Raw genomic sequence first — 13479 nt, 5'->3', positions numbered from 1 at the left:
TGCCACAACAGAGAAGATTGTTTTGACTTATTTATGCAACCCAAAATTATGATAAAGAGGGAAATGTAGAAGAAAAAGGATTTTTTTATTTGACAATTAATTCTCTTGTCTATGGAATACTCCATTTACAGTAACATTTAGGTGATGAAATATGTAGTTTCCATATAACTTGGTTTCATTAAAGTGTTAGTGATACCTTTTTATATCTTATTCTGTGTTTCCCTTACCATTCTTGTAAAAACCCTGGTCTTACAACATGTAGGTAAGAAATTCATGTCCAGTTATTAAAGTAGGCACAGTTTTGAAGAACACTAGACTGACATGGATTTTGCTCAGTGTAATAAGGACTGATTATCTAAAAAAGAATTTAGGAGTAAAAGTTCTCATGTGCTGAGAGACTACCTAACTTGAATTACTGCTTTGTAAGTTGAGAAGTTCCAATGATTTTTTTTCATCTGTTTTTCCTTATTTAATTTTCCAGAATTGATGGTAACAAGAGAAATAATTGCACCAGTTTCTGTCATTTTAATGCAACTAATTTTATACTTCTATGTTTATATCTTGGTTTTGTCTAATTTTCTGTTTCAATTTTACCCCTCCAAAACAGAAAAAAAGGCTTCTTGAAGAACTTGGAGAGAACAGACTTCCCTATATGACTCCAGCCGATGATGATTTCCATCAGTTGGTAATGTATTTCTTCTAACTTGTTTTAAACTAAAATGAGTTTTTGGACTGAACAAAAAATAAATCTTTCTTCAAAGAGACACTGTGAAATCTGATATGAAAAAAGGTGTCCTGATGGCTGATAATGGACTTCCAGGTGGTGTGAAATAAGATCTCTAGAACTGAGATATTCATGAATGAGAACTTGGTGAACTTAGTTTATTTTTAGGGATGTGCCCTGAGTTCCAGGTAATGTGTAAAAATCAGAGGTTCTCATGCTTTCTTAAAGTAAAACACATCTCATCATTGCTTTAATTTTTTTTTATCTGAACTGTGAAGAGACCTGTTCTTTATAGCTCGTGTTTGGCAGAAGAGGGAGAATATTAATGTAGAAATTCAAATTTTTGGGGCCTAAATTTTACTTTCAAACAATAAGTAACCACTGAGACATTGCTTAAAAAACAAACTGTGGAAACAGGAATACCTCCAATGAAACCAAACAGAAGTAGGATCAGGCCCAGTAGACACATGAGTAGTAAACCAAATGAGTGTATGGAAAAATATGATGAATTAATAGAATTTTCTGCATCTGTCTTGCATCTTTCTATATCAGCTATAAAACACAGGGTAGGTTCAATCAGATCAAATTGGAACACTGTAAGACAAAAAGTATAAGAAATAATCTCGTAGTTTGAACAGCTACAGCAAGCATGCTTACATTACAGGTGTGTTATCTGTCTTCTATATATTGATATATGGCTCAGAGATGTAGAAGTGTGGAAGAGCTGGAAAAATTTATAAGAGCTAAACAGATGGATTTTATTATTTTTATTTTATTTACAAAAACCCCGAACATTCTTTTTAGTCTTAAACTAAAGTTCATGAAGAAATTCTTCCCCTTTTTAAGACTCAGGGAGCTGATTTTTCTCCTTCCTTGTCCTGTTACATCCCCTCCTGTTCTCTTTTTCTGTCTCTGTTACTGGCAAGAGCTGCTTTGCCCAGCATCTTTTTCTTTTCCTATCTTTGTAAATCCACATTCTCATGGAGCTGATGTGAAAAGAGAAGGTGGAGCCAAGATTGCCCAGGTGGCATCTCATTTGCTCAGTATCAGTAACCCATAAATATAGAAGACAGTGGGAACAAGATAAGCAGTGAATCAGACCTGTTCAGGCCTTAATAAACTTTAGATACACTCTTTTTACAAATATATAATTATATTTTTTATGTAGTATATGTGTGCATGCTAGGTATTTTTAAGTATACATAATAATCTTAAGCATCACAAGCACCTTTTAAATTCTGTGGTGGTTATGAAATATTACTTGAATCACAGCTGTAGAAATTACAAATTCCATGATGCTTAAATGCACTACAGATGGGAGGAAAAGAAGGGTGAGAGCCTGAAGACAACAAATTGCAAAGTAAAATATCACATACACTTTAGTTTTACAGTCTGTCTTTCCTGGACAGACCTGCCTTACTCCTTTAAGGATCCACCTCAGATAAAGCAGCATTCTTTGAACATGTTGGAAAGGTTAGGTAGGCTGCAAGTAGAAAAACTGCCATATCCTGTCAGATGTGGAAGTGCACAGCCTGAACAGAAGTAAGAAATTCCATCATAAGCAAAACTTCACTGACATCCTCTTTCAATGTGTCTTGCTCGATGAAGGATTTCAGAAATGGGCCCCAAGCCATAGGCTGAAAAAATGTGATGTTTAATGCCAGTTTGGAATAAGAAAAAGGCTTTTAACAAAGTAATTCACAAATATTTGAAGTACAAACTATCATTTCATTATGTATATGGTAGTTTTCTTATCAAGGATCCTTATTGCTGATTTCTAACTTTATTGTGTCACTTGTGTCCATAGGGTGGATCTGTGTGTTGTGTATCACCATCAGAAGGGAAAGCATCTATATATTTAAAATCTTGTGTGTAACATTAGATGCAGATTTGACCTTTAAATGTGCTTTTTTATTTTTTTTGTCCTGTAGTTGCCAGCAATGTACCTACTTCTTCCAGAGTGAACAGTGAATTGACCTTTAATACTTGCTGTCAGAGTTACAACACAGAGGACATGATTACTCCTCCTTCCCCATCCCCCCAAAACAACTAGGTGTCCTATGAACCCAGCATTCACCCTGGATCTGATCCCTTAATGTTTTCCTTATGTGGGGCATAGCACAGTCACTGGTTGGAGATTTAAAGAAGACCAAAATGTTTTCATGTGATGTGTCGGAAATGTGTTTCCACTTCCTGCTTTCTTTGGAGATATCAGTGTGATTTTTTTCTTTTTAAGGTAGAATTCGAAGTATACAGTGTGAAACTTCATGATAAAGTAGTTCTTAATCGTGTGATATTAAAACAGAATCGAAAGGTAACATGCCTCTGACTTGGCTGGCAACAAAATGTGCAAGGCATTACCTCTGCAGTTCAGAGGGGGGAATACGATGTTGTTACCTTTGTAAAATCTGTGTGTTTTCAGGCACTTAATTGCTTTACATCATATTCTTATTTCCCTCCTTCTGTTTCTAATAGTTGTTTGTAATTTCATGGGTGCAACTCATGTCAGAAATTCAGTCTCTTTGTATCTTCGTATAAATGGTTTAAAAATACGTAGTATTAATGACTGTTTAAATATATCACAGTAGCATATGTGATGTGGTAACTGGTTAATCTGACCTGAGTACGTCCAGTGCACAGAATTATTTAAAGAAACTGGGATACTGTTCTAGAACTGTTAGTACTCTTTCTTTTATACATGACATTTGCATAATGAAAGAAATAATGCAGTAATAACCTTTGTATGTCACAACATATAATATTCTGTCATTATTAAGTATGATTGTGAAAAGGTATTTATGGTTCACATCAACCTGTACCCACCCGACTGCAGCCTGTAAGTCTGAAATGTACAGTTACTGATTTCAGAAGTTGTTGTTTATAAGGATTTTTTCACTGTACTGTTCAGAGGCTGGAGATACACAGCACTGATTGAAACAAAAGGGACAGTTCAGAACCTCTAAAGGAATCATTCTGAGCTTTTGACAAGCTCAGGTGAATTGCTTTTATCAAGTTTAGATTCAGTTCTTTGAATGAAAGCTGGGATCCAGTGTTCTGTACTGGGGATTGTAGAGGGACCTTCAGACAGATATCTGGGACTGTTTTCAAGCTTTATATTTGAAGTTAAGGATGTAAATACAATTGTCAGAAATTATTATTATCTGTAGATACTGTTAGAGGTTTTTTCCCTCTCTCCAGAAAGCTAGTTTTTGTAAACTGTAAGAATGTGTAAAGAAGGGGAGTTAGCTTCACTGTAAAAATTTCACAAGACATGGTGACAAGGGTTACAGACAAACTAAGATTTATTATGTGTAATCATTATTTTTAAAACAGGCTTCCTTTTATGTTCCTCTTTTTAGTAGAAACAAATGATTCTATAAAGCCAACTCTTCAGTGTTGTAGGATAACAGTGTGTTATGATGCAGAACTGTAACTGTTTTCATGCAGCAGAAAATGTTCATACTGACTTACTGCCTGCTTTGTGTTTTTTAAAGGCATGTTCTTTGGATTTTAAAATTAATTTCCTGAAAGGAAAGTCTTAAATGAGACTTGGAAGTAGATAGTACTAGTGAAGTTATTTTGAGTTGTACCAGAAGCAACCCACAGATGGACTGTAGGTCAGTGCGGTGCTTTGTGCTGATGACTTTTATTTGTATTTTTAAAAGCACTTTGAATGTAAGATATTAGGTTAGTAAAAGTTTTGATGGATCAGTTTTGTGCATCCATGTGCTTTTGCCCCATTGCCTAATACCTTCAGATTTCAGTTTACTTTACCATTTTTCCCCACACCACCATTGGTATCTGCCTTTTCCCCAGTATAGTGACTAATTTCTGGACAGAAGGAGATAGGTGTCCTTTGGAGCTTCACACTTGCTAATTGATACTTGATATGCTCACATTGCAGCCTTTCCCTTACTAAAGGCACTAGTTTGCATCTATTTCTTTTATTTATCTATTAATTTTAATGAAATACATAAGAACTCTTTTTAAGAATTTATTCTCTCTAGCCTTTGTCCAGTTTGCCAAACAGTCTCAGCAGTAGTTAAAGCAGATTTACAGGCAGCCAATAAAAGGTATGATTATGTGATACTCGCTTCCTTAGAAAACCAGATTAACAAAATAAAATTATCCAAGCCTTCCTGGAGTGGGAAGCAGTATTGTGCATACAAAGCAAGACGCTGCTGATTAGCAGTGTTATACCTTGCTGGGAGTTGTTGCCTCCACACACTGCTGGATTCTGAACTCCAGCTGATACCAGAGCTGGTATGGTCAGAAGAGGATATGAGGGAAAAGGATATTACAGGTAGGGAGCTGGGGAGGAAAATAAGTTTGGAAATTTTCTGTTATCTAAAAGGAGAACTTTTATATAAAACAGGAGAGCTAATTGGCATGCACTGAGGAATGTGAAAACAGAAAGGACCAGTGTGTGGAGGACTATTTTGAAGTTAGACATGCAGTGCATTTTTTTTAAATTTACATTTTCATTTTGTGACGTTTTCCCTAGGAAGTATTGTTATATCAAATGGTTTGAGTTTATCACGTAGGCCTCTAGAATTCTGTGCATCAGAATGAAACAAAATGGTCCTTGCAACCATTGCAAAAAGAAGAGTTGCTTTTTCACTGCTTCGTAATCTATTGTTTGTATATGTAAAGGTAGCATTATCTACAGGTTCATCAGATGATCTTATATGTTCTACTGATTTCTGTCAGAATCCTCTGATTGATTGATTGATACTCTCTGGTTACAGGCCACTGGTACATATCCACAGTGTGTGCAATATATTGATATATGGAAATAAAGTAACAAATACTGTCATCTTTCTTCACTATATTCTAGACTCATGCTTGATAACTTGACAATTTAGCCTTGTCTCTTCTTCAATATATGAAATATTTTGATTCTTGTAAAAAGAATAATTATTTTCCTATTTCTGTTGTTTGGTGTTTTTGTCTTTTTCTTCTTTAGTGGAAGACCAAATATTCCAAGCTGATTTTCAGAAAATCTGAGACAGTACCTGAAGAGCTCCATCAAATGGTACAAAAAGGCTTTCTGACCTTGCGAGAACACGATTGTTTCTTTCAAGATCTTGTAAGGATCAAAGGAAAAGATTTCCTTACTCCGGTGTCTCGTATATTAATTGGAAACCCAGGATGCACTTACAAGTACTTGAACACAAGATTGTTTACAGTTCCTTGGCCTACTGAAGGTTATGATATAAAATATTGCAGTCCTCAGATACATGATGCTTGTAAAGCATTAATCAGACTTAATGACTACTTGCATATTGAAGCAGTCAAGACATTACAAGGACAAAATTTATGTGAGACCAAAGAAATTAAAGATACTACTGTAATAGATAGGGAGCAAAGTTTTGCTACTTCTCTTACGGAGCGAGGGTCTGTTTCAAAAGATCAAAGTGGTGTTTGTGTACCAGAGGATGACTCCATAAGTCTAGAGAACAGAACATCTTATAACCTGACTTTATTAAATTATATGGATCCGCTACAAATGCTGTACTTGAAACAAGAACCTTATTTTGGAATGGGGAACATGGCAGTGAGCTGGCACCATGACGAGAATCTGGTTGAAAGGTCGACGGTTGCTGTGTACAGTTACAGCTGTGAAGGTGGGTGATGGGAGCTGACCAGTCATATAAGTATCTTAAATCCCTGAACCCCTTTTCTCTTTCCCTGTGTGTATGTGCATAAGCACACCTGCATGCCAGTCTAGGCTTGTCAAGTGCTTCTGAATGCATTGTGGTACCTTTTGTATTTAAGCCTTATCTTTATTTTTACTAAAACCTGTACAAAATATACCTGTGTTTACTGGCTTAGCAGTTGTTCTCTAAGTAGCTTTAAAAATTGGTGTAATTAACTTTCTGACTAAGAGCCAGGAAATCAAAATCTGTCAAATTCCTTTTTCAGGTTAGTGCATGAGCATGTTTTCTGTCCTGTAAAATGTTTCACTGTAGTTGAGATCACCATTTTTATGGTGTTATTTGTCATATACAGACTTGCTTCTACTTTATGCTATTTTTACTACTCTTCTTTCTTTGGAAAGATCATTTTCAGTTGGTCTTGGATAGAAGTATTACTATATTTATTTTGAAGTTATGCATTTTGTCTAGGCATGCTGTAGTGTTAATGCATGTTTTATGGGACTTGCCAACATTTCTGTAGTTGGGAAGGGTGGACATTTTCTGTTAAAAGAACTGTTATCTGACAGGCTTCGGATTTCTTTTAATGACTCCCAGTTTTGCAGGGTGTAAGATTAGAATTTAGACACTTGATTTGAATTTGCAAATGCAGTTATGTTTCATAACTCACAATGGATTTTTTGTTCTTCCAAAAATCCTTTGATGTTTGCTTTAGAGCATGGGAAGAATTCACGTTGACTTCGGCAGGTTTTGGCTAAAGGCTTTGATGTAAAAATGATAGTTTATACTTTCATGTGCATTTTCTTATTGGTTTTGTTATTAGTTTTGAAACTGGGTCACTTTGTTACTTAATGTACAGCTGAAGTCATATTATTTATTTTTTCCTGGACATAAAACATCAACTGGCATAGCAAACTGAATAAAAGAGATTTCCTGACAAGTAAAAGTGTCATTTTCTTCATAAACTTTTTTCTACCCTGTTTGTCAAAGGCATTGGTATTTTATGTCCAGTAAATACATTGGTTTTTTCCCAGTAAGACTGTAGATAAATATTTTTGCAGTAAGATTTTAAGTTAAAGAAACTTAAACTTAATAATACTGTGTGTGAGGATTTATTGTAATATGTTTAAAAACATTTTACTTTAACATAAAATTTGCTTATGGGGGGGAAAAAAGTGAGTCCCTTTAAGTTAAGAGAGCTATAAATCAACAAATATGAAAGCTGCTATGTTTATTCATAACTCGTCAGTTGATTTTGTTTCTTTTATTCAGCAAATTAAATAGGTAAAAATTATGGTGTTTTAAAACCACTGCAAATTCTGTGGAAGATTTGATTGTTGGGGGTATAAAGACATATTTTATACATTTAAACTAAAAATTATTTTTATATCTATGCACAGTTAATGTTTTTGCCACATACAAGATTTTTTCATAAATATACTTACATTTAAAAGTTTGTAATTTTTTTCTGGAGGGTTTGAAAATAGACATGAAAACAAAGAAACTAAGATCTTTCCAGTGAATAAATTAATTTAGATTTAAAAAAAAAATCAAAAATAAAAAAATTACAACTTAAATTTTTTCTGGTTTTGCTCCAATTGAAGTTTGATTATATATGGGGTGCAGGGGCAGGGGGAGGAGAGAAGTCCCTTGGCAGGAGGTGGCAATATTAAAACCTCAGTGTAACTGGAGATAGTGTAAGAGATGTTTTTTTGGGAAGAAAGTTATTTATGAAGTCAGATCTGAACAAGATTAAATTCCACTTATGGCCCTTGAGCGTGGCTCAGGTTGGGTTCTTGAACCTGAGAGGGAGTTTGAGGTGCCTGGCGTGGCTCCTGAGCCTCGTGAAGAAATGTCCTGTGGTGTCACTTTGTGTGCAAACAGTTCACTCATCTGTCTGTGTGCAGGGAGGGGTTGTCACTGTATATCCCTGAAGCAATGACCTGCTTCTTTGTAAACTGGAGGAAATGCATCCTGTTTATAGCTTATGAGCATGGCTTTGTAGTTGAAATGACAGTAAATACTTGTGTGTGCTGAAGTTTTGTACCCAGCACATACAAGAGGAGGGACCAGTCTGCTTGATTGTAGAGAAATAAATAGATTGGGGTTTTTTGATCTTCTGATTTTCTGTTCACAGGTTTCCAATGCTTGTAGTTATAAGCTTATCAGTGTTTATGATATTATTCTTTCCAGTTGCATATCATTTCAGTGGTTTCTTCAGTTCAGAGACTTCCAGATTTCCCATGTATCTTACCGAGCTCTCCATAACTGTAAAACAAGAGGAATCTCAACATCTTTTTGAAAATTGTTGTGATATCTGTGTAGAATCATGTCTTGACTTCTCTTATTATTTTCCATAAATATATTTACTTTTTTGCCAATATCTTTGATTAGTACTTAAGCCATTAATTCATTTAGTGTCGAGTTAGCATTGAGTTCTCACTGTGATGTATAATGACTATCACAGAATCATTACAGAGTACATAATAAAAAGAGTAGATGTGGTCAGAGTTTTTTTGATGGAACAATTTTTCCTTAGGAAATGTCACTTAGATAGATTTGTAATTTTCTGGGAGAAAACACTGATTCTGTGGGAAATGCACACATGCATAAAGCACGTTTATTTTTGTTGAAACCAACGTGATTCTCTTTTCTGCTAGGTCTTGCCCATTTTTTTTGTCAGCTCTCAATTCCTCAAATTCTCACTGGTCTCTGAGGTACTCCAAGCACTGAGGATCTGTGGCAGCCTTTAGTATGTGGAAGCTCAGGCTTCCAGAGCTTCATGGCTAGTGTTGATCTACCCTGCTGCCAGTGCAGAATCCCCAGGTTGTCAAATTTTGAACAGCAGGAGCCCTAGGAGTCAGGCAGTCTTACTGTGTTATGGCAGCTCTGTCAGACTGTTTAGAGATGCACAACTCAAGTTATGTGGTTTTCTTTTACTTTAATTTGCATTTTTATGTCATTAATTGTTAGATACCTACTTATGTGATTAAATAGTGTTAAAACAGATACTGCTGTAATTGAAACCACTTATTTTTTTGTTCACTTGTTTCCTGTTTGATGCCATAATGAAAATTTAATGTTTGAAACTTTGATCAGTGTTAATTGGAGTAGAAGCAGTTTTTAATATGCTGGAAAAGAAATTTAGGCACCAACATAAAGATATTGGAACAAGCTGATATTCTAATTGGTATCAGTGTTTATTTTCTTGTTTCCTTTGTCAAATTGTTTCAAAGCAACCTCAAATGAGTTACATTTCTAACAACAAAACAAGGTAAACATTTTGCTTGATGCTCATCTGAATAATAGTTGCTTTATACATTACACTAGGCTAAGAATAGGTTGTCAAGCGATAAGAACAGACCCTCATAAAAATTTGAGAGGTTTCCTTTTAGTGTGTGTGCTGCGTGAAAGTGCATGAGTGGCAGTCATGGTGCATATGCAGAACTGAATAGGTTACTGAATGTTTGTTCAATTATACTGTCACTAACAATATTCAGCATTAATTTACCTTTCAGAATTTACTAAGGAACGGGAATTTCAAATTTCGACCAATTCAGCATTTTTAAAAACACATTAGCTTACAAATATCCTATCACCTGAGAGCATTAAGGTAAAAACTTATTCAGGATTTTAATATAGTAAGCTAATAACCCGTTTTTATTTCCTGCTGCAGTTATAAAAGTGAATTGCAATCCAGTAGAATAAGGGCATTTTCAAAAATTGGATTTTATCCATGAAAATTTCCTAATGACCAGCTTTCCCTCAGGTCATTTTAAGTTTTGCAGGAAGTTTTATTACTTAGCAGAGCACTCGTTGGTTCTAAAGATGTTCTTTGAAGTTGAGGCTTGTTTCAGTTACTGACTTAAAGGAGATGGAAAAGAATGTGATCGCTTGAAGTGTGTCCATCTTTCTGTTACCTGGATTTCCCACAGACTCTGTTGGAGGTTGGATAAGTAGTTTTCCCTGGATTCTTTACCATATCTAGTTTGTCTATAAGGCCTGTTTGCTGTTTATCTCTTGAACTTCAGAATAACTGGCACTGGTGGTTGACAAGGTGATGTTGGAAGGTTTAACAGATTTATGGTTGGTTGCAGTGAATTCTGATGTTGAAGGAGCTTTTATGCTTGTTTCTTTTGCACACCTTCTCTTCTGTATTTTTTCACTCTGTGATGTTAGAAGCAGCATCCTAACACTAAACCTAATGATGACTGTTTCATTGAATTGTTAATAAAAATAATTGAGATTCACTACAGATGTGTGTTTCCTTACTAGGTTAGAAAAAAAAATCCTGAAACTACAGAAGTTGTTTGGAATTGAAGTCAATCTAACTTTGTAGTTGACCAATAACCCTCTTTATGTACTGCTTAATGGATAAAAGTCATGGAGTAGACATCTGTGCAGGATGAGACCAATTATATGAAATGATTTCTAATGTCAATAATATTATAGAAATATTGCTTGTTGAAATAACAGAAATGGTATTTAGGAAATTATATATTACTTCTTAAGAAATTAATATTTGTGTGGCATGGTCATATCTCTAACTTGTAGTTTCTGACCAATTGGAATTACATTCTGAGAATCACAAATTTTTAATGATCCAATTACTTTCACAATAGTAGATTTGAATCCCTGTTATCTAAAAAGAAATCATCATTTGAACTGACTGTTGTGGGTTGTGGGGGTTCTTTTAAACATACTCTCACTGATTTGTTCAAATACAGTCTCTCCTTCAGGAATGAAGGGGTGAAAGAATATTCTTTGTTCTTATTTTAGTGCTTTTGTCCTTGATAAAGCTGAACACGATATTCCAAATATGAATTGATAAGAACATTGTTGGCAAATGTTAGGATTTTTGGGTTTGTGAATGTCATTTGCAAGAAAAAATTAAAATGTTGGTACAGTTTAACTTCTTATGCTATGGCTTTTCAAGTAATAAGGAAGAAGAAATAACTCTGGGCAGATATTTATTCTTTCCACCAGCTGCTAAGAAGCAAAGCATGCTCTGCTTCTTCCACTTCTTGCATACAACATATATAACTTGCTATTGAAAGACACTAATAATTTATATATTTGATTAATTCAGGGACATGTGCCCAAATTCTTTTAAGTTCTGGAAAAATCAAACAATCTGTAAAAAAAGCCAGCCTTTTTTTCTGTAACTCTGTAACAATGGTCAGTTGGATTTAATGACAGAGGAGATGCTTTCAGTCCTTTTTTGGCAATGTGTTGGCAGTGATTCTCTTGTCTTAAGAAATCAAGCATAAGATTACAGCTTGACTTGAATAAAGAACATTTAGGTTTTAGAGTGTCAAAAAAGTCTCAAACTCTCCAGATTTTGGTGTTAAATAACAAAGAAACCTTTCAAAACCACTTTCTGTGCCATGGAACAATAACCAAACTAGTTCCAGGAAAACAAGTTTCATGTTGTTCTGAACCTGACCATGACCAAAGCCTGATAAGATCAGTTCTGAGAGCTGGAACATCTCTGAAATTTGAGCTGCCTAGTTAAAAGTGTAATGTTGTGGCCAGTTTTCTGTAGAAGTTACATTCTCTCCTTCATGGTTCTACCATAATGGCAAATTTGATGAGGTATTGTTGTTATGTTGTGATGAGCTTGTTACCTGATTGCACCATTTCATTTGGGATGCCAGCATAAAGGTTTTTTTACAGGCCAAAGTGTATAAATCTTTACTGACCAGAATTCAAATTTGAACATAATTTTGTTATATTTCTACTAAGTACTGTTATATTTGACCATTTCTGTATGGTTTACTTCAAAATTAACTTGTGTTCTTAAGGTACTGGGTATGTGCAAGATCAATATGATTTACTGTCAAATACATATGATATAGATGCATCCAAATGTTTTCACTTAAATGGGAACTGTAATTATATCAATAAATATACAGCATTCAGTCATGCTTGAGGTGTCATAGAGAATTTAATAACAACTTGTTTTTATGTAAAAGTTTGTCAGTGCTACCTGGGGATATGCCACAAATGTTGAGGTGTCTTTTCTTCCCTTGCTCTCACTTTCAGAGTAGTGTGCATTTAAAAGCAAGTAGCAGCTTGCTTCCATTTGTTACCAAAATAACATGGTAGGAGCAATCAGTTTCAATTGCTGCTGATAATTATAAGGTGCAATAATTGAGAATATAGAGAAAAGGAGACTGTGAGCTGCATTTGAACTCAGTACTTAAGCAATAAAAAATTTATCAAACTGCAAAAAATAAGTCATTTTAACGAGCACATTCCAAAGGTGCTGGATTTATGAGGAGACCCCAGGAAACTTTGATTGAAATTGCTGTCTCTGATTGTAGTTCTATATTTTATTGGTGCCATATTGTGAACAGTGCTGCTGCCAAAGTGAATGGGAAAGCAGAATAACAGAGAGAGTTAACCCAGAAAGGTTACTTCTTTTCATAATATCCATGATGTATTGCATTAAAAATGCCTTGAAAGCCATCCTATTTGCAGTTTTCAGAAAACATTTTTCTTAAATTAAGTTACGATTTATCTGAAGAGGGTAGAAAACATGAAAGCCCCTTGAAGAGTTTAGTATTGATTTTTCTGAGTATTTGCTAGCTCTTGTTTTCTCATTTGTGTGCTCCTTGATAGAAGGGCCTAGACTTGCTCCCAAGCCAAAGCTTCAGTTGGATGAGAGCTGCAGCAGTGAAGGGAGGGAATTTGGGGACTAAACTTACAGTAAGATTTTTAACTTAAGAACTTTTTAGATTGGCTCTTCAAAAGGTTTTTGCTTCCTGAATATAGACAATATTTAATTGGCATAATAACTAATAGGTTGTCTTAATTTTCCAAGGGCAACCCCCAGTTAAAAAAGCAATGTAGTAACCACGTGAGAGGAGTGACATGAATATTTTGAAAGTGTGAGTTCAAGGCCGTGTTTTGTGGGTGCCTATTCTAGTAAGAGCTATATGTGTTTATATATTTTTCTTCTAGAATTAAATGAAGGGAAGGGTTTTAAAACTTATTACATGAAAGCACATTTCAAGTGGACAGTGAAATGGGCACACACAGTTACTAACTTGTAAGCCAGAATTAGGCATGTTACATAGTTTACTTCTAACCATT

The 13479-nt window shown here is 34.9% G+C and overlaps 1 protein-coding gene across 5 annotated transcripts in view; it reads left to right on the top strand.

Moving 5' to 3' along the window:
* The window catches only part of FTO (FTO, alpha-ketoglutarate dependent dioxygenase), a 169569-nt gene that overhangs the window by 39344 nt on the left and 116746 nt on the right, over positions 1–13479 (top strand). For all 5 annotated transcript variants that reach the window (XM_027646851.1, XM_027646848.1, XM_027646852.1 and 2 more), the window contains exons 2-3: positions 608–685; positions 5691–6351. In XM_027646851.1, coding sequence (XP_027502652.1) covers positions 653–685; positions 5691–6351 — 694 coding nt within the window. In that variant the 5' untranslated portion in view covers positions 608–652. The remainder of the gene's footprint in view (positions 1–607; positions 686–5690; positions 6352–13479) is intronic.

The sequence above is a fragment of the Corapipo altera genome, unplaced genomic scaffold, assembly GCF_003945725.1.
Source record: "Corapipo altera isolate COAL_440 unplaced genomic scaffold, ASM394572v1 62, whole genome shotgun sequence".
NCBI classification, from domain to species: Eukaryota; Metazoa; Chordata; class Aves; order Passeriformes; family Pipridae; genus Corapipo; species Corapipo altera.
This window is presented reverse-complemented; position numbering and strand designations above follow the sequence as displayed.